This window comes from Vigna unguiculata, chromosome 5 (assembly GCF_037176805.1).
Source record: "Vigna unguiculata cultivar grain cowpea cultivar isolate G323 ecotype 2 chromosome 5, ASM3717680v1, whole genome shotgun sequence".
NCBI classification, from domain to species: Eukaryota; Viridiplantae; Streptophyta; class Magnoliopsida; order Fabales; family Fabaceae; genus Vigna; species Vigna unguiculata.
The window spans coordinates 9,385,426-9,405,833 of NC_140796.1; the positions used below are offsets into that span (position 1 = coordinate 9,385,426).

Below are 20,408 nucleotides of genomic sequence, written 5' to 3' on the forward strand. Positions count from 1 at the left end.
CACATACTAAATTTATAAATATATTTCATTGGCTCCATTTGATCTCATATGATATGATTGATTATAAAGTTTTATTTTAAAATTGATTAAATTAGTCTATTATCAATTCTCAGTGACACGTGTCTGCTATGGTTTTTCCTTTATCATTTTACATCTTTTGAGCACAAGTTTTGTTACCTTTTGAATTTCTAAAACATGTTAATTATGATAAGTTTAATATATTTTTCTTCTTAGTTGAAAATTTTGTTTATCACAAAAATAAAAATCTAATATAATTGGATTAAAAAAACTACATTAATTCATTTTTAAAGTTTGAAAATAAAAATGTATTAAAATATCCACACTTTGAGTTAACCTAAGAATGTTTTGAATAACGGTGGTGTTCCATAGACATGTTAAAGGAAAAAGGAAAAAGTTGATGCTTTACAGTTTTGTTTGATTGATTATAAAATGATTAAATAGCCTGAAAGATAGAATGAATTAATGTGTCATTTGAACACATAGTATTCGCAAGCTTTTGATGTGTTATTGGTAGAAAATATAGGCATAAAGGAGTTCATTCCACACATCAGGCACACCAGGGAGGCACCAATGAATGCAATCTGCATAAGTTTTTGGGTTTGCAATCTGTTCTTGTGTTGGAGAATCCCACTGCTTCCTGTAGATAGATGGGTGTCCTTCTTTTCTGTATTCTGAGAGTTGTGTGATGTTAAGCATTTCAACATTCAAACCTCTTTCTTTCAGATCATCAACCACATTCTCCACCACACGCATCATTTTAGGGTCAGATCCCTTGCCCCAATACCCTTCCTCTGCAATCATATCACTTTCACTGTAACAATTGTTACCCTTTGCAGCTCCCCATTCCTCAGCCCTGCATGCACTTCTACATTCATTCATTCTCGTATAATCATTACTTTACTATATAGAACAATCATTAAAAAATCTTCGAAAAGTTTCTACCAATAAAAAAAGCACCTAGCTAGCATCAATGGCATTTAACGAAAAAAGCAAGATAATTTTGCTTTTCGTAGAATCAATACAACATATTGGAAACGTGAAATTTGAGTTTGATTGAAAAATCATATATAATTACTTCTCAATGTTTGAACATTTTTTACGGGAGAGGGTTCCACCATAGATATTTAGGATGAATTGGCCCACCTCCATGTGCATCAAATTGTAAATGTAGTTTCCCCACTTCAAAGAATTGTACGTGACAAAAACCCTTTCAACACAAAAGTTTGAGTTAATTTTATCACTTTTATCATTAAACTCATGTATTTTGGGGAACGAACCTATGTAATGGCTATGATTCTATGTATCACCAATGAACAAATATGATAGTTGTTATGTTAATGTGGATACCTTTCATGAGTGGGTGACATGCTAACGAAAAACAAACGGGTCTTGTTACGGTTGACATGAACTTCCAACCAATCGGACCAGGTTCTGAGGGCCATTTCATACACTCTCAACATTTCCACACCTTTGTAGACACCATCTGGGTCTCCAAATGATCCCCACCTGTTTGTTCAATTAACACCGAGTCAAAATTAATTTGTAAAGTGGAGTTAGATGCATGATTGTGTGTTGAATATTACAACACAACCCTACACGATCATGTCATGTGGTGGTTGGAATTGAAGTTAGAGCTGTTGGCATGCAACTTGATGGTTAGGTTATAACTGCTGAACTTACAGAACATTCATGACTGGCCTTCTCCACCACAGATATGTGTTGAAAACCAGAAAATCTGCATCAGTCCAATACTTTGCGTGTTTTTCTATTGCCTTCACTCTCACCGTGCGTTCTACCACCCTATGGTTTACTGGGTCATCTGAGTTTGATTCTACAAGTAATGGGGACCAATAGTGCTCGATACTTGCATTGTATTCCTTCATTAAACATGTTAATGAAACATATATGTCAGCAACATAGACAGTAATAGGTTATGTAAAGTCCTATGTTTAATGAGAACTTACTTTGGCCCTGAAAATGTTGAGTGAAGCATTAGCAGTGGAATGCATGGATTTGAGGGTTTTGGGAAGTATAGAGTCAACAAGACAAACCATGGAAACCCATTGGCCTCTGATGAGTGAATCCCCCACAAACACAAGCCTCTTGTTCCTTAGTCTTTCAAGCAATGCTGTGGCATTGAACCTTATTAACATAGAAACAACCACATTCCACAAACCTCAAAAACTATACCCAAACCTAAAGATTGTTTAAGAACATAAACATGTAATAATTATCTTAGAACAGACCTTGGAAGATCACAGTGGTGAGGTTGCCATCTCCAATTCTGATAACCAAGGTCCTTTCTTCCGAACTTCTCACAAGCCAATTGATCTGACATGAAGCTGCATTGCTGCTCTTTGTACAATGGATAAGATTGGTTATCAAAAACCCACTTACCAGAGAACAAGTCACACTTTGAAGATGATGATGATGATGATGGTGAGAAAGAGGAATTGTTAGAGGTATTTATGGTTGGAGATAAGTGTGCTCTATCATGTCTTACATAAATGGTAGTAGTGAGAAGAAGAAGAGTGGTTAAGATGGCTACAAGAGAATGAAAGGTGTTTCTAACTCCCCAAGAACTTCCTGCTACCATCACTTGCTGTGTCTTTGCAATTTTCATTTTGGCTTCTTCGTTTCCACAGCAACATCCCTTCCTCCTTTTTGAAGCTTCGTTGCAATCGGTTGGTGAGAAAGGTTTGTATTCTAGCTTAGACAACTTGTCCACTAAAAGTAGTTGGTAGAGTATGTTGCACTTCCAAGCTTTTCTTATTCATCATATATTCCCACTCAAAATGGTATCATATAAGTATTTCATGAAAAAAAAAAAGAAAAAAAAAACTATGTTAAGAATGCCACCAATTTTGTTAAGATTAAACTTGGATTTTAGTTTTTTCCAATAAATCTAATAGTCTCACATCACTTAAAAATTGAGGTCAAACATAAATTAAATAATTCTTTCACTCTCTAAAACATCTTTTAAAAGATAAAAACATAACAAAACTCCAATTCAAAACAAACAATAGCTCGTATAGGATAATGAACCCTAACAATATCTCCACTCACTTGGGATCAAACAGTTTTAATATAATAAATTAACTTAGTTAAGGTTTTAATGAAATAAATTCTTCCAATGCTACTTGATTTGCTCCGTAAGTACACGGATTTTCTATCTTCACTATATTTATATAAAAAAAATGGTGAAGCTACTTCACTTTTTATTTATAATTGATAACAACGTTCAAACGAGAAAAGTATCCCCAAAATTGAAGTGAAGGGTTAGAAATAGATTCTAGCACATTCTATATTATTAATTCAAATGTATTAAAACCATAAGATCAAGTTTTTTCTAAGATAAAAGTGAGTTTCATAAAATATATAAATATATACGTCAACTTTCATAAAATTTAACCATTTAATGAATGCACTTATTATTTCCGAAAAGTGAAATATTGCATATATATTTCAGGCTATTTAGTGTGAGGTTGAAGAGAGTGATTAGTTAGAGATTTAGAACTTAGGTTTTGAGTTGATAAATTAATATAAATTAAAGCAGCACTTTTAGGTATTTATTGTTTACAACTTTTATATGATATGACTTAAATGCAGGCCCAGTTTAACGATAGAAATAGCTTTAGGTTGTGTTGTTGACGTTTTCACCAATCGATAACATTGCTTGAAGTAAGCTCGAAGCCTCATTGTGCTTTCCACATAATTTAAATTAAAAATCAACTAACAATTATCATATAATAATATTTCTCAATATATCTTTTCATCTTGTAGTGGATAACAGATCAGATATTCTTCAGATTAAGTTTATTTGGTGTTCTCATGACAGAGAAGAAAGAAAAAGAAAATTGAGAGCGAAAGAACAAATCTTAAAAATGCACAATTTATAATAAAATATGGCAAAAGAAGAAAAAAAAAACAGAGTGAAACAAGAAAATTTAAACAAAAACAGTAATTGTAGCATGAAAATAGAAGTTAATTAGAATATATACAATGGGTGAAGTGCTTTTTTACGTATAGTAATAAAAAAATTGGATGAAGGGTTCAATCAATTTTACTTGATGAAGAGGCAAAACATTTTTAATTCAATTTTTTTTATTAATGACTTTTGCACCTATTTTACAAAACCTTTACTTTTGCACTTTCCTATACACAAAAACTTTCACCCTGAGTTACAAGGTTCAAGGTTGAATCAAGGTGAAGAAGAAAATCCTTATGTGAAGAAATTGAGGAGTTACTTGTAGTCTACCACAATACCATTTTATAGATGCCTCTACTTAAAATTTAGTTATATATGAAGTTTGTGTTTCCTTGTTAATTGGAATTAGTGTACATATTAAATTAATTTTAAGATAGTGTATAATAGTATATTCTTATCGAATATTGTTGTTGAATTTATATATTAATTATGTCACCACAAACGTTCAATCTAGTAAAATATGTTTGGATTAAATTAGTATATATGCGTGTTTTTAGAATATGGATTAAATTATATTGTGGATCAATTCCATGCTATTAGGGTTAGAATTAGCCAATACTTTGCGTTATTCGAGAAAAATGAAGAAATTGTCACACACTTATTCTTCTGTTATAAAATAGCTCAAATTATTTAGAATTTATGTGATAGATGGATGGGAGGAAGCTCACTCCACCATAACCAACCAAAGCTTCACTTTCAACATTTTTACCTAATAGAACTAAGTGCAAGATAGAAACAGTGTTTGAAATTGACATAAAAATTGTATTTTACATGAGTTTTTGAATTAATTAATGAAAAAAAACCATTTTTTAAAACTTTCCAGAAACCCTAAATCTGTAATTGTGATACATAATTGTTAGTCAAACAAAACAACAAAACATTTATAATAATTAAGAGAAGAATGAAAGTTTTAAAATAATTTACAAAATAACATTGAATAATTCATTTTAAAATGATTAAAATATCAATATTCAACAATATTTGTTAAATTAATATGTTATCAATTGATACTATATACAATCTTATCATAAATAGAATGACTACACGAAGAAGTACCTAATTATACATTCAATACCGGTATCAATTGTCCTGTGGTAAAGGTCAAGTGGATCAGGTCACAATCAAATGATGACATTTGGACTGTTACTAATAGCTATAGTAGAAATAGTTGTGCTCTGATTAATAGCTATAGTTTGTTATCAAGTTGTAAGCGCTCAATCTTAACAATTGGTATCAGAATCAATGTCACGAGTTTGATTCTAAGAACTCAATAGTTAGAAAAATAAAATAATTAAAAGTTACCTTAAAAAGATGTTATAAGTTGATTGTGTAAAAAAAACAAATTAAAAACGTTTGTTTATGTCATGTTACCTAACATATGTAAAAGACACTTTTAACATTCATTTCTTTCATAAAGTTACACAAATTATAAACTTATGACTATCAATGTTTTAACAATTCAATTAAAATAGGTATTGTAATTGTTTTATTTTACATTAGTACTTGCTTAGAGAATTTTACCAACAAAAAACAAACTCCCGATAGTAATTTATAATTGTCATCAATAAAAATGACAAGGGATGTGGTTGTAACTTTAATTATATCATCTTCGTTTCTAAAGTAAAAATTCATTTCATTCCCACATTTAATAGACAAATTTTTTGTTTCATTCTTATTGTCATCGAAAAACAAGTATATATTCATAATTGTGCTCATACAAAATCATATTATTAAGTATTAAATGTTAAATACAAATAAAGAAACTATAATTATATAAATATCAAATGGCAATTAAATATATGTTAGATATTTATAACAAAGAGTAAACAATAAAATGTGTGTTTTAAAAATAAGTTATGAAATTAAGGATAAAAAAAGTTTATGTAAGTTTTGTAGATTACATAACTATGTTTACGTGGACTAGCTCGGTGTAACTTAATATTAAAAATAGTATATTGTGTATTGATAAAAATACGGAACAAATATGTTTATATTCATTTTCATCCTCATATTTAATTCAAAAAATTTAGATATTAATATCTTTACTCATATTCATATCCTGTCACTACAAAATGGAGATGAATCTAAATAATACATGCTAAAATCGGTTTATTTAGCATCCTTGATTAAACATGAACATAGAACACCTGACAAAAAAAATCAACAATAATAAAGAATTAGTGGTGTATCTTCAAATAAAAAATAATAACAATTATTACTATTGAAATTAAATATTTAAAAATAAGATTTTAAAAGTTGTTATAGAATGTAAATTATATATATATATATATATATATATATATATATATTATAAAAGTGGATATAATATATAATATTCATATTCATCTAATAAATTTATAATTAAAATATATGTATATATTATTAGGAAATATTTATTAAAAATACCAATTTTATGTTGCTACTAATTTTATCCACCAATATCATGTGAACATTTTTTAATATAGTAATTTTTTCCACTCTAACATCTCATCTCATGAACATTGTTTATCAACATTAAACAGTAGCTTCAACAAATAAAATGTCCATCACTGAGTTAACAACACAATAGATGGTAAAGTAATATTCAACATCACCTTTCATCAGTTAAAATTAATCAAAAGAATTCCCCAACAATCAATTATCCTCCTATTGCTAATCCTCTACGATTTTAAGCATGAATTTAGCGATCCACTCAATAAAAATTTACTTTTCAGTTTTCATATTAAAAATATTCCTTTCCATAGAAAAATTGACCATTGACAAGTGACAAAGTTGTCACGTGACAACAGGGTTAGATATACACCAATAGTTTAAAATAAAATTGTATCACTTCTACACAATTTTTTTAAAAATAATATAGAATAATCCACGAGACACTTGTGTGCATATATTAACACACTTTTCATCATTTACATACACATGCGAAAGTCCAATCAATGCAGAGAAATGGTGGTGTCGTCCTTTAAGAAACACAAGAATTGAGATAACCATGGTTCCATGAAAGAATGTTATAAAACTAATATGAACATCATATGAATAAGTTTTTGAAAAAGTTAATAATAAATAAATGTTTGATATTGTACTTGGTACTTGGCAGGCAATTGGTACAGTTCAGAAAGGAAGAAACACAGGCTGCAACCATATTCATATGTATGGTCAATTTTCCAGTTTCAAAATAATGCAGCAATAATGGAGTTATCAGTCTCAATTAATGCTTTAAAAAAAATTCAAACGTGAGAGAGAAAGATAGAACTGAAAAATGAAGATTCAAGAAAGCAAATTTATTTGAATAATGGCTTAGAACATACAATAGAATATTAATTATATGCACAAATCAAAGGTAGTACCTTTTTTTTTTCTCTCATATATCTCCATCCATCATCAATCTTTTTCGTTTTTATTCTTTTCTGTGTGGCGTGTTTGCCGAAGATGTTTTGTATATACTTCTCTATCTTTTTCAACTAAGGAAAAAGTTAAAACTTGCATAAATTTTGAAGACATAAGTTTAATGCCTCAAATATAACCTATGAAATATCCGATGCACTTTATACAACGTTATCATATTTTAAATCTCAATTTTGGCTTTTGTTTTGGTATATTATATGTTTCGGGGGTAAGAGCACCTATTATCAATACTTGAATTACCTTCAAGTTTTTTGTTTTGTGCTCTCTTTAACTAACTAGTCCAATCCTTTGTTCAATGCGATCTTTATCTTCTTCTGTCCGGTTAGTCGGACGATCGGGGTACCTATCTAAAAGGTCCTGATGCTTAAGTCAGTTAAGGCCGATCGGCGAGTGGTAATAAATGTTGTAATAAATGCGGGTTTCAGATCCTTACCAACCTACCTTAGGCCTCTATTTATAGTTTTTAGTATGGGCCCGCGATTAAGGTTTTTTAATCATGGCCCAATTGCTTTTTAAACTTGATTACTGACTTGCATTATCTTATTTTACCTTTAACTTACTGATCCAGGTTTTGGTATGGCCGCCCGACCGGAGAACCGTGCGTCCTGTCGGTTGTCCTTATGACTGAGGGTCTCCGTAGAGGTGGAGACAAAGTGCAACTAAAAATGAAGACGGGGCGGGGGGTGTGTTTAGTCCGTTTGACCGACGGGTAGCCGATTTAGTGTGTTCAAAGTTGCTACATCAACGTCCCAAGGTGAGGTCCGCCTGTAGCGGGTGGCCTGCGACCGCTTGACCTTGGTCCGCCTGACCGATGGGCCATATAGTACATTATAAAAAAAATTAATATTGTTATAAAAGATGAAGAATGGTTTATTATATTTTTAAAACTTATTGAAACATATTTTAAAAAACAAATTTGTAGAAGTATATGAGTTAAAATGGATCTTTGTTTGAATGTGACAAATTTAACTTTATTTTTTGAGTCAATTATTTACGGAGTCTTTAAAAGTTATAGATGTTTGTTGATAAGTTTTTGAATAGTTTTTTTTTCTTTTTATCCGAGGTTATGGAAATTTTCTCCTTAATTTTTTATTAGTAGCTATTAACAAAAGTCTAAATAATGGAGTAACTTTATATGAGATTTTCTTGTTCCTAGTTAGTGTAATCACTACCAGAAATATTGTATTTATCGACGGATCGATACCGACGGATATATATTCGTCGGTAAATGATCTTTACCGACGGACTTATCGACGGATATCCATGGTTTTCATTACTGACAGATTATTTCTTTGGTAATGTTTGTATGAAGTTGTCTTCTTAGTTACTGATGGATTAATCAGTTCGTAATGTTCATATGAAATTGGTCACTTATGCACCGATGGTAGTGGCGTACTTATCAACGGATGATATCATTCGGTAAAGTTCTCGCACATATGAAATTGCATTTCACTTTCCTCTTCCCCCAAATTCAATTTCTTCCCAAAACGCAAATCAAAACCCTATGTTGCTGATCGTGGGTCTGGCTTGTCGCTGTTGTCACCTCTATGCTGCCACAGTGGGTCTGACTTCCACGTTCATGTTGGTTGTCGGTTGAGGAAACACAACGACTCTGTATTTTCATCGGCCACCACGTTCTTCGACCCTCGCTGTCGTTTTGGTGAGTTTCATTCATTTTGGTTCTTGTAATGTTGATTGCTGCTACTTGTTCTCACATGGTTCTTTGATTTGTAAGGGATTGTGTTCGATCTTCCCACATCTTCGTTGGTCATAGAGAGCATTGATCTTGTGGTGTGTTTGTGAGATATTGGAGCTATTGTAAGGTGTGACCACTTATCCCTTTTTCTCTATATTTTAAATTCATTGATTGGTTATGCTTTTGGTTTAATTGTTGATTGGTTCTGTTTTTGGTTTGATTATCGTTGATTGATGCTTAGTCCAAATTGAAATTGTCTGAATTGTTATTTGGATAGAATGATGGTATTTGGTAAGATTATTTTTTAATGCATTGATTGGTTTATGTGTTAATTCTCTCCCATTCATAGTCATGGTGCAGTGAGGTAGTCACGCATCTCCCCCATTCTCTTCCAAGAATTGAAGAGTATGAACCTATGTCACTTAGGTTCTCCAACCTCAAGCCTAAGAACGGAGAGAGAAACCCCGTGAGAAAGTAACTAAAATTGGAACTGTTTTAGGATCTATCAAAATTGTGTTTTTTACTTAGTTCATATTCTATTTATATAACTACTAAGTACCACTAGTTAGCTAATTGAACTGCTAAGTAAAACTTACTTAAAATTCTCTCCAAATTAACCAAAACTAAGTTAAAACACATTCTAAATAGGTTGCATTCCACTCTGGTCCAGCTGGCATGATTCAGGCCACTTCTTGTGCTTCAAAGCTACTCAACAATTCACCAAATGCACCTCTAAAAGCCTCCCAAATCCTATCAACAATTTTTTAAAATCTACCTTACTGTGCTAAACTTAGGTAGATAAGGGTAGCATGACATTGGTCCAAGACTCCACCCTATATCCCTTTTCCAGGGTTCTCTTGCTTCCAACAAATGTAATTGGACTTCCCACGTATATTCCCAATGTTAAATCAAGTATAAAAGCTAAATTCTAAAAAGTCAACCCAATATGTAAAGATTAATCATTTGTGAAGGTTAAGTGAGATGATTATAATAAACTCAAAAGATTCATTGTCTCGTATGAAACATTTATTAAAAAATATATTTTATGTAGATTATTTACTTGATGCGAATATTGTTATGTAAAAAGGCAACAAGATGAAGGATAGCTTATTAAGGCACAACATATGTGGAATGGGAAACACAAAGGGTGAAACTACTAAAAAAAAGTTATGCATATTGCATTGATTAGTAATTCAATTGAAGTAATAGTATTTCTACATCAGGTGCTTAAGGAACAAATGTAGAAATTACATATTACATTGATTGCAACCAAATGTGAGATACATATCATTTACCACATTGAATTCTTGAGGACTTATAGATGTTGATTCTCATTTAAAAACTATGATAGAAGTAGATGGTGAGAAACAAGAACTAGTCAAGAAAATGATGAGGAACAAAGTGTGGAACAAAAGGTTAACAACGAAATGTTATCGTAGAACAAGTTATGAGGAACAAATAATTGTTCAAGAGGAGATTGATACTAAGGATTTACATGTTGAAAAATAACATGGTAAAGAAACGAATGCTAATGGAGAAGAAGGTTGTGGTAAGGACTCATTTTTAATGATAGTTGAGGGTGGTTTATACAAGTCACACCTCTTGTTTACAAATAAGACAACATTAATGATAAGGTGAAAGAATATTCTCCTTCAAAGGTTGAATTCAAGATAATATTTGTGTGAGACAAAGGGGAAATGTTCCAACACCTATGTCTTTTTTAAGGGCAAGAATAAAGAGCTAAGCATACTATTAGAAGGCGTTATTAGAATATACTTAATGCACACTGTGTTAGAAAGTCTATCTAATGAGAAAAAAAATCAACCAAAGTTACCTAGTGAAAATGATGATATTTATGCACCTAATGGTATACATCTAACACACAAAGGATATCTACAAGTTCAAAATGTGGACGAAAACAATGGTGGAAAAGGTGCATTCCGCATCTTAATAAAAGTTCACATCACTAGTCCAAAAATCACCTTTTACATCAGTTGTATAGGACATATTACATTGGTTATAGACCTGATGTAGATGCAACTGATGTAACAAGTTTTAGATATTTTACATCGTTTGTTAAACTGGTGTAAAAAAAAAGGATCATATAACATCGACTATAATCACAACTAGCAATGGAACAAATATTTGTAACCCTGAATATTTGCGGGTAAAATTCGTCACGAATAGTAAATGGATACCTTAAACGGGTACTCATGGGTAGCAAGTAGCGGGTAAATTACTAATCGTTAAACGGATCGGAGCGGGTATCATACTACCCATACTCGCGGATATTCGTCACCCATTAAGAAAATGAAACTATACTTTTATCCCCCATTTGGTTATCTTATTTTAAGTTGTTATGTATGTATATACTTCTTCTTCTTCTCTCTGTCGTCTAAGGTTCAATAGCAAACCCTTAGTGATTGAGCCAACAACAAGTAAGCAATTACATTCTTCCTTGTCTTACATATGTTGGCGCTACATGTTGATTCTATTGCTTTTTTTGGGAATTTTTTTGCCTTGTTTAGTGTTTGTTCTTCCCTAATTCTATTGTTTGTTTATTTAAAGCTTACCTTTTCAATTCAAACACACATCCTAGTTTTTTTGGGAATGTTGATTCTTCCATCATTCTATTGTTTGTTTCTTTAGAAGTTGCCTTTTTTATTCAAACACACATCCCAGTTTTTCTTCTTCATTTTTGCTAATAAAAAAAATACTCTAGTTCTTTTCTAACATATTTGATTTTGTTCTTAAGCTATATACTTGGTTGGGCTTGTTGAAACTTAGTCTAATTAGGGCAAATCATGGGAAACTAATTATTTAAGTACTATTTGTTTTTAATTTATTTCTTTTGCAATTTTATTTGGATCTCATTTAAAAAAATAATATTTTTTTAAATATCCACAGGTATCCATGGGTATGTCTAGATTTAAAAAAGTTCACGATTTTTTTTATGCAAGTATGTAATAGGAGAGGGGACAGGTAACATGTCAATTTTTTCGTACGGGTCGAATGGCAGGTGGGCATTATCTATGCCTGACCCGACCCATTGTCATCCCTAATCACAACCGATCTAGAATGTTAGTGATTTAAAGAAAAAATTGATAGGAATGTTGATCGTCGCGGGAAGAAGAACAGTGGCACGACTTGGAGCCCACCGTAGCTGATGGAGATGTGCACGAGGGTTGCCGTTTGGAGCACACCACAACGTAGTCACCAACAGTCTACTGCATCTGTGGATGCATTTGCCCTCTGTATATACACATTAACATGAATCATTATTCAATCTAGCAAAAACGAAAGGACAAAGGCACATTCATTAAACCAAAACCCAAATTCAACAAAATCCAAAATCAACCCAAAATCAAGGTTGAAACCATAATACAACAAACACATAACAACCCAAAATCACATTCATTTAGCCTAAACCCAAAATAAAACAAAACACAAGCATTTTAACCTTGCCCAAAGTAGATTAAGGTTCAGGTGGGATGTCACCACAGCTTTGTGAGGCTTCATCGGAAATAGCAGCAATGACTCAAGGTAATGGCGAACGAGATATGAGTGGTTCTGCAACCGTTGTGGCAAAGGGGACACGGGTTAAAAATTCTAAAAGGTAGACATAATAATCCCTATTTGACAATTAGGAATCACTTAAATGTGGGAAATGTCTCAACTATAACACTTAACTGATTATTTGAACATATGTTAGCATTTTCACCCGTTGAGAGATAAATATCATCATATATATATTTTTTAAAAGAATCAAGTATTAAAAAAAACTCATTTTGAAACCTATCAACCACCAATAAAGATGGCAAAACGGACCTGACCCAGCAGTCAACCCGCTAGCTCGCTAAAATCTAGCAAATCAGGTTTGAATTTTCAACCTACGAGTCCGCTTTAACTCACTTAGCCTGCTAGTCCGTTTAATTTCAAATATAAATCAAAATAAAATAAAAATTTGAAAATTATTATTTTTGTGTATTATATTATTTGAAAGATGCAAATATATAAAAGTATTATAATTAAATTATTAATAGTTATAAATTAAGTTTTAATTATTAGTTACGATGTAAAGATAATAATTATTTTAATTTGTTCACATTAATTAATCAATTAAAACTTAAAAAATATTCATGATGTATTTTTAATATATACATCTATAAATATAATTAAAAACATTTAAAAAAACCTAAAAAGAAAAACATGATGGGTCAGTCCGTCACCCAACTTTTTTTTAACGAGATGAGTTAGAATTTTCAGTTCATATTTTTGAAGAACTAATAACGAGATGAGTTAAAATTTTCAGTTCATATTTTTTAAGAACCAATAACGAATCGAGCCAAAATAGACCTTATCTATTTTGTCACCTCTAACCACCAACTATAAGTTTCAATGACTCAATCAATATTTTATTTTTTAGTAAATAAATATATTATAAAGCACTCACAATGCCTACTTATTTAATATTAATATTAAGTTAAAATTCACCTAAGCGATTATTTCACAGGTCTAACTATATAAACTCTTAAAAGATAACATGCTGAACTAATTCACAACTACGAAAAGTTCTCTATCAATAAAAAGGATACGAGGATATTCGAAACGAAAGTTCGCAGTTGGAAATTTTATCATTTGTGTATGAATCTGTATTGATAACATATATATTATATTTTAATTTTTTTTAAAAATATTTATTTATTTATTTACTGAGCGAGTTGATGAAGATTTTAAATATACATAATTGAAAAAGCGGAAGAAGAGGACAAAATAAAGGGTGGGTAGAGCCTGCGGTACAGGGATGATATGAAGAGCATCTATTATCTCGTGTAAATGTTAACTTATCACCCACTTGCACACCAACTTGCATAAACCGACGACGATTCGGTGATTATTCAAACAAACCAACCCATGCTGCACCACATTTCTTTTCTCCTCTTTTATTTTATATCCCTTTCCATCAAATTAAATAACAACCACTGTGTCTCAACAATATTCAAAATACAATACTCTCTCTCTTTCTCTCTGCTGCAACTTGCACCCTTTTTCTCTTTCTTTAACCTATTGCCTTCTATTCATCTTTGAAACCCCCCAAAAAGTCACAATACAGCCGAATCCAGCTAGATACCTCTCCACTCTTCATTCATTCTTCTCTCTTTCTTTATTCCTCTAAATCTATTTACCTTTCTAATTTCAATATAAATGTCTTTCCCCAACTTTTATTTTAATAAGCTTTTTCAAGGTGTAGTAGCAGAATCCAGATAACTACTTGCAAAGGTACAAAACAAAATCACCGGGTCAATTTATGGCACCACAAACTACAACATGCGTGATTATTTCATCCACCTTTCTTTCTTTCCAATTTATGCAGTTCAAAACTTACCACTAACTTCTGGGAAGAAGCATTTATGTTGATACTTTTTCCGCTTGGTAATTAAATTGTCATTAATGGAAAAAATCATGTACACGTGACAAATGGATCCGTGCACAATTTCACCCAAACAAGTCAGAAAGTGAAAGCACAAACGGAACCCATGCTGCAACTTGCATCGCCCCACAACTAGCCATCGTCACATTCGCCTTAACTTCTGGGAAGGTCATATCAAAAACTCTGCATTTCATGTGGAAACTTGCAATTCACATCACCTCCTCCTAAGTTACACAACCACTACCTTCCAATATCATCAATTCTCAAACAACAACAACTACATAGTCGGTGCAATTCTTATCCCCTCCATCACATTTATATGCATTCTAACTCTACAATATTAGCAAAATCACAAACACCTTATGTGTATATATCAATGTAACTGATATGAGAAATTGGAAAACAAAATGAGTAAACTTTGATGGTATTCATACTGATTATGGATTATAGACTATGGATAAACGTTTCTACAATTGTATTGAGGACAAGGAAATTAGTACAAAGGGAACAGAGATTACACTAACATTACATAAATCCTTGTTTCATTGTTCACTTTCTCTCAGCAAAGAGAAACGGTAAAATGATCATACAAGGGTAAAATTAAGAGAAACTCGGGGGGGGGTTTCTCTGGTGACAACCTCACACAACATTGTGATATTAATCAAAAAGTATACAACAGCTACTTAATGGCTAAATTACAAAAGGAAAAAAAAAGGTGAAAAGCCGAAAAAAAGTGAATGGGAAAAGAGAAATACGAACAGTGTTTGAAGTTTGAGGGTTGGAGATTGAAGTCACCGTTGTTGATGATGCAGTTTGGTCGTTCGGGCGAGATTTTCGGCGAATTTGGCGAGGGATTGGAGGTTGCAGCGGAGGATGGTATCGACGAACACGCGCGTGTCGTCGGTGGTGTTGCCGGGGGGGACGTCCACGACGTAGGACTCGACGACGACGGTGCCCGCGGCGGAGCACGGGTGGAGGGTTGTGACGGAGCGGTAGTTGGAGAGGCGGTGATCGCCGCCGACCATGCTGAAGCCAATGACGTGGCGCTCGTCGTCGAGGACGTCGAGGCGCTCGGTGCTCACGGCGGCCGGGAGGCCGGAGATCACGCGCACCTCGCGGAGCGTGCCCACGTCGCCGTCGCCCAGGATGACGTGGCAGCTCTTCACGAAGTGCTTGTAGGCCTGCGGGTTGTCGAAGCGCCGCACCACGGACCACACGGTGGAGACCGGCGCCGCGATCTCCTGCACCACGGCGGAGCAGCACTGGTGCGGGGACACCGCGTGGATGTGGTGGCGGGCCACCGCGTCTGGAACGGCAGCGGTGGTCGGAGAGAGAGAGGGATTCGGCATTTTTTTGAGGTTTGGATTGAAGAAGGTTTGTGACCAAAGAATGGAATGGTTTGGTTCGGTTTTTCTTTTTTTTTTTTTTAAGAGAGAGAGAGAAGGGTTGTTGTTTTAAAGGGAATAGAGGGAAGTTAAGTGAAGTTGGAGGGACCAAGGCACAAAAGAAGTTTCAGTTGCTTCTGCAGTTATTGCATTATTATTTATATGCATATAAAAACATTTATACAAAGAAAACAACATTTTTAATTAAATAATTTTACTCTTTATTCAACTACAATAATTTTACTATATAACTGAGAAATAAGAATGGTGTATCTTATTGAATAAAAAATGTTTTTACTTAATTAAAGATAAAATTATTTAATTAAGCAATGAAGTTAAAAAAATGTATTCTTCTGTATAAAAATATAGGTGGCGGGATGATTGCTAACTCAAAAATCATGTGTATTTTTTTTATGAAACGTTTATTATTAAATTTATATTATTTTAATATAAATGTGGTTGTGTTACGTATGTGTATGTCAAGTTGCATGAACGAGATAATGTACTCAAGGAAGATTCAATTATTATTATTTTTTCACTTTTTATTGAGTTGAATTGTTGATAAAAAATAATTTTTAATTATAAGTTTACTTATTTGTGGATTGAATGTTTAATTTGAGATGAGAGAGAAAGGTTGAAGAAAGGTTCGGCGGCTGGGATTGTCAAAGCATGAAAGGTTATTGGAGTAATGTGAGTAATGTGAGATAATATTAAAACAAATTTAATTTTCAATGTCTCAATTCTTCTATGTATTTTTCAACATAATTCTATTTTCTTACGAAATTTAAGACAAGCAATGGAGTTTTAGTTCAAGACATTGAGAATCTATAACCTTAAGTTTTTAGAAATAGTAATAATATATATTTCATGATGGTTAATTAGTTAATTTTATTTTTAATTATTTGTCTTCATTTCTCTCTTTTACGTGTGCCTCGTTCTAAGTTAAAACTTGAGATAAGAATTATCATAGAAGTGAAAATTGAACATAAATTTTAATTTATTTTGATAAAATTATTTTATTGGTGTTTGGCTTCATAGTTGTTTTAGTATAGTAACTTTTAGTTTACTTCAATAAGGTACTTTGACGATATCTAATCAAATTAGCTGAAAATATAGTTGAAAGTTAAAAGATTTAAATTATAAAGGTAGACAAATATTTAATAAAAAGTGTAAATTGTAAAAGGAAAAATAAAGATATGATTAGTTCTAGAATGAAATCTTAATATTATGTAAATAGATATTTTTAACAATTATAATTTTATATTTTTTTTAATTTTGTTAAAAAAAATTAAATATAATTATTTATATGAATTAAATTTCAAGTTGTATTTCGGTAAAATTTTATTCTTCATTATACTTTTAAATAGTTTTCATTTACTGATAAAATAAATAAATACTTTATTAAAAATATAAAAAAATAATTGAATAATTAAAACAATAATAAACAAGTCTAACATTAAATCAATAACAAAAAAATATAATAAAAAAATAATAATAATAATAAGCCCTGGACGTTAAAACGTTATCTCTTCAATATAATAAAGTAATATTATCAAAATTTTATTTACTAATTTCATTTATAATTTAAATAAATTTACTAAACACATTTATATTAAATATGTTTCTAGTAGTTAAAGTTTTGGATGTGAAATTAAAATTCTTTTTTTCCAAAATTATCATTTTTTTCTTTAAACTTTTAAACTTTAAAATAAATAGATATAGTCATTTTAATTCAACTTTGAATTTTGTTAACTTGACATCCCATATCTACATTTGAGTTATTTTATATCATTTAACACATTCAAGTTCAAATTTAATCTCAAAAGTAGTTTAATATATTATAAAAATTTATGGTTGTTGAGTTAAAATGAATGTATTTATTAACTTTTAAAGTTTGAATATCAAAATTTAAAATATGGACAAATTTCAATTTTATATCAAGTTTTGAATCCAAAATTATATTTAACTTTTTTTTTTCATTTATACCGAATCGAAGATAAAATAAGAGTGATTTTTGAAAGAACCATCAAAAGAAAAAAATTCATTAGAGAGTTAGAGATGGAAAAAGGAAGCATAAATTCCTTAGAGTTAATAATGTTAAAATATGAAAAGTGATAGTTATTCAAAATATATTTACTTAAATATAATTTATAGCTAAGTAATTAAATGTATTCCTTTATCTTATTTTATATTTATCAATTATTTTAATAACTAGTTTTACTAAATATTTTAATCTAATTAGTCAATTAAAAATCTTTCAAAATCGAGATTCCAAATTGAAATTTTGAACTAAATGTCCGCTGATTTTGGCACACACTCTTAATTAGATCATTCAAGCAAATTATGATTTATTAATTGGCAGAGTCTAATATAGGTGGAGTTATTAATAAGGCTTTAAATACCACTTTGTTTTCTTTCCATCCACTCCCTCTAATGATCTTATCAACTTGATTGGTATTAACAAACTCTATTTAAATCAATAAAGATTGTCCACATGATTGTGAGTAACTAGTCCACTATATGTTTTTATTTTCTAAACAAAAACGTAACAAAATTACTTGTGTAATAAAGCAAAGTGCACCATTGATCAAAGTCCTTCATAATTGTATCATTCCAATTTTGCAGCAATTTTTAATCTGAATTTTGTTTTTGATTTCTTGTTTATTCTTATAATAATTAATCCATCACTTATTTATAATTTTAACTTCTTCTTTACACTTTAGTTCTTAATATTGAAGTAATTTAAATCTTCTTAATCATTTATCAACTTTAAATAAATAGATTGATTATTATAGTATATTTTAGGGGCATTGGATTCTCACCAACGTTTACGTTACTCAAGCTGACATTCTTGTTTATGCTTCGTCCAACACTGCTCGTGCGAGTCTTTTCCCTTAAGGTGGAATGCTCCCCTATCGATTCATTCTGACATCCCACGGCTTCGACAAATCGCTTAACCTTGTTCATCTTCGATGTAAGAGCACTCGATCAGTGAACTATTACACACTCTACCAAGGGTCACATGATTAAACTCGACTTATTTGATTATTTCATGATAATATCACGATAATAACATCCATCAAACTATAAAAATCATCCTATAAACACCAAGTTTTAAGCATGAAGAAGGTGAAAATATGTAACTCAATTTGCAATTGTACTCTTGAGTGTTTGGATTTGGTTCCTAAAACCTTAATGAACATTTATTGAAACAATAATGTATCTTTTGTTATAGTTCATGTAATTCTTAGTGTAACATCTCTGGCTCGCCCAGACCATGTCAGGTTACTACAGCCCACCCAGTATGAATGGACGGAGAAGGGTGAGAGGTTGGGGTGCATCGGGCTATAGTGACCTGACAGGCTCTCGGGGAGAGAGATGTTACAAAAAAGTGCAGCGCAACTGGTAACATCTGTCTCGCTGAGAGGGTGTTAAAGGTCAGGTTGGGGGTTCGATTCCCACTGGCAACAACCCACCCAATATGAATGGACGGAGAAGGGTGAGGGGTTGGGGTGCATCGGGCTGTAGTAACCTGACAGGCTCTCGGGGAGAGAGCGAGACAGATGTTACCAGTTGTGCTGCGGCGCAACTGGTAACATCTGTCTCGCTGAGAGGGTGTTAAAGGTCAGGGGTTGGGGTACATCGGGCTGTAGTAACCTAACATGGTCTGGGCGAGCCAGAGACGTTACACTTAGCATACGCTTTGATTATCACAAAAGAGCTATTAATATAATTTCAAGAAAATTTAGCATGAAAGAAACTATATTAGGAGATGGTTATGTTGCTAAAAAAAAAGACAAGTTTAGTCTTGAACACTTCTCTCTTAGTGAGTTGTAAAGGAAGTGTTATATTATCAAAGCATTGATTATTAGAATTCTTGTGTATACTATAGTTTGAATTCCTTTTATGTAGTTTTTATTTATATTGAGAGTATTAGAAACTTGAGTAATCTTGACATATAATATTCTGAAAGCACATACTCTATATCCAAATTTATCATTAATTTGGTAATACTAAAAAAAACTCTAATAGTTCTTTTGATCACATAAATAGAAGTTATAGTTTAGAATATGATGACATATTTTGCAACTAGTCTACAAATTGAAATCATATTTTGATAATGTTATCGATAACAACAATATTTCTATCAACTTAAAATTACATATATAAAGGTTTTGGTTGCAAATAAAATATTTTAGGGAAAGAGATACTCATAGGACATTGTCAAAAGAAACAATATGTCTATTGATCCATTAACTAATAATTGACATTAAAGTATTTAATAAGCATGTTGTTCGTATTGTCTTTTTATTTCTTTTCATAGTTCTAGTAAGAATCATGTTCACTTTTTATATTTGGATTTGTATTTCATGTATTACTTGAAAAGGAAAAAAAAATTACAATCGACCAATTTATTATTAGACCTAATAAAGATCATTTATTAGTGTGCAATTTGTAAATTACAACTAGTCTTATCGAAAT

At 31.5% G+C, this 20,408-nt stretch overlaps 2 protein-coding genes across 3 annotated transcripts; both read right to left on the reverse strand.

Moving 5' to 3' along the window:
* Nucleotides 1–429: 429 nt before the first annotated feature.
* On the reverse strand, nt 430–2,689 carry TBL34 (TRICHOME BIREFRINGENCE-LIKE 34). Of its 2 annotated transcripts, none has more exons than XM_028069840.2 (5): nt 2,268–2,689; nt 1,986–2,163; nt 1,702–1,898; nt 1,369–1,527; nt 430–886 (listed from the first exon to the last, which is right to left on the reverse strand). In XM_028069840.2, exons 1-5 carry the CDS (start codon nt 2,642–2,644, stop codon nt 526–528), a joined length of 1,272 nt encoding a protein of 423 aa, XP_027925641.2. In that variant the 5' UTR covers nt 2,645–2,689; the 3' UTR covers nt 430–525. The 2 variants fall into 2 exon arrangements, with proteins under 2 accessions (XP_027925641.2, XP_027925642.2); XM_028069841.2 differs by having other exon boundaries at nt 430–874; nt 2,268–2,665.
* Nucleotides 2,690–15,066: 12,377 nt separating this feature from the next.
* PYL4 (PYR1-like 4) lies at nt 15,067–16,056 on the reverse strand. The gene has a single exon (XM_028069847.2). It carries the CDS (start codon nt 15,888–15,890, stop codon nt 15,333–15,335), a length of 558 nt encoding a protein of 185 aa, XP_027925648.1. The 5' UTR covers nt 15,891–16,056; the 3' UTR covers nt 15,067–15,332.
* Nucleotides 16,057–20,408: the final 4,352 nt, after the last annotated feature.

Excerpts from the sequence above, each read along its gene's own strand:
- PYL4 (XM_028069847.2), bottom strand. The coding sequence starts at position 15,890 with ATGCCGAATCCCTCTCTCTCTCCGACCACCGCTGCCGTTCCAGACGCG.
- TBL34 (XM_028069840.2), bottom strand. The coding sequence starts at position 2,644 with ATGAAAATTGCAAAGACACAGCAAGTGATGGTAGCAGGAAGTTCTTGG. Across the intron at positions 2,164-2,267 it reads CACCACTGTGATCTTCCAAG|GTTCAATGCCACAGCATTGC; the intron begins GTCTGTTCTAAG and ends TATGTTAATAAG. Across the intron at positions 887-1,368 it reads ATGTCACCCACTCATGAAAG|AAGTGCATGCAGGGCTGAGG; the intron begins GTATCCACATTA and ends GAATGAATGTAG.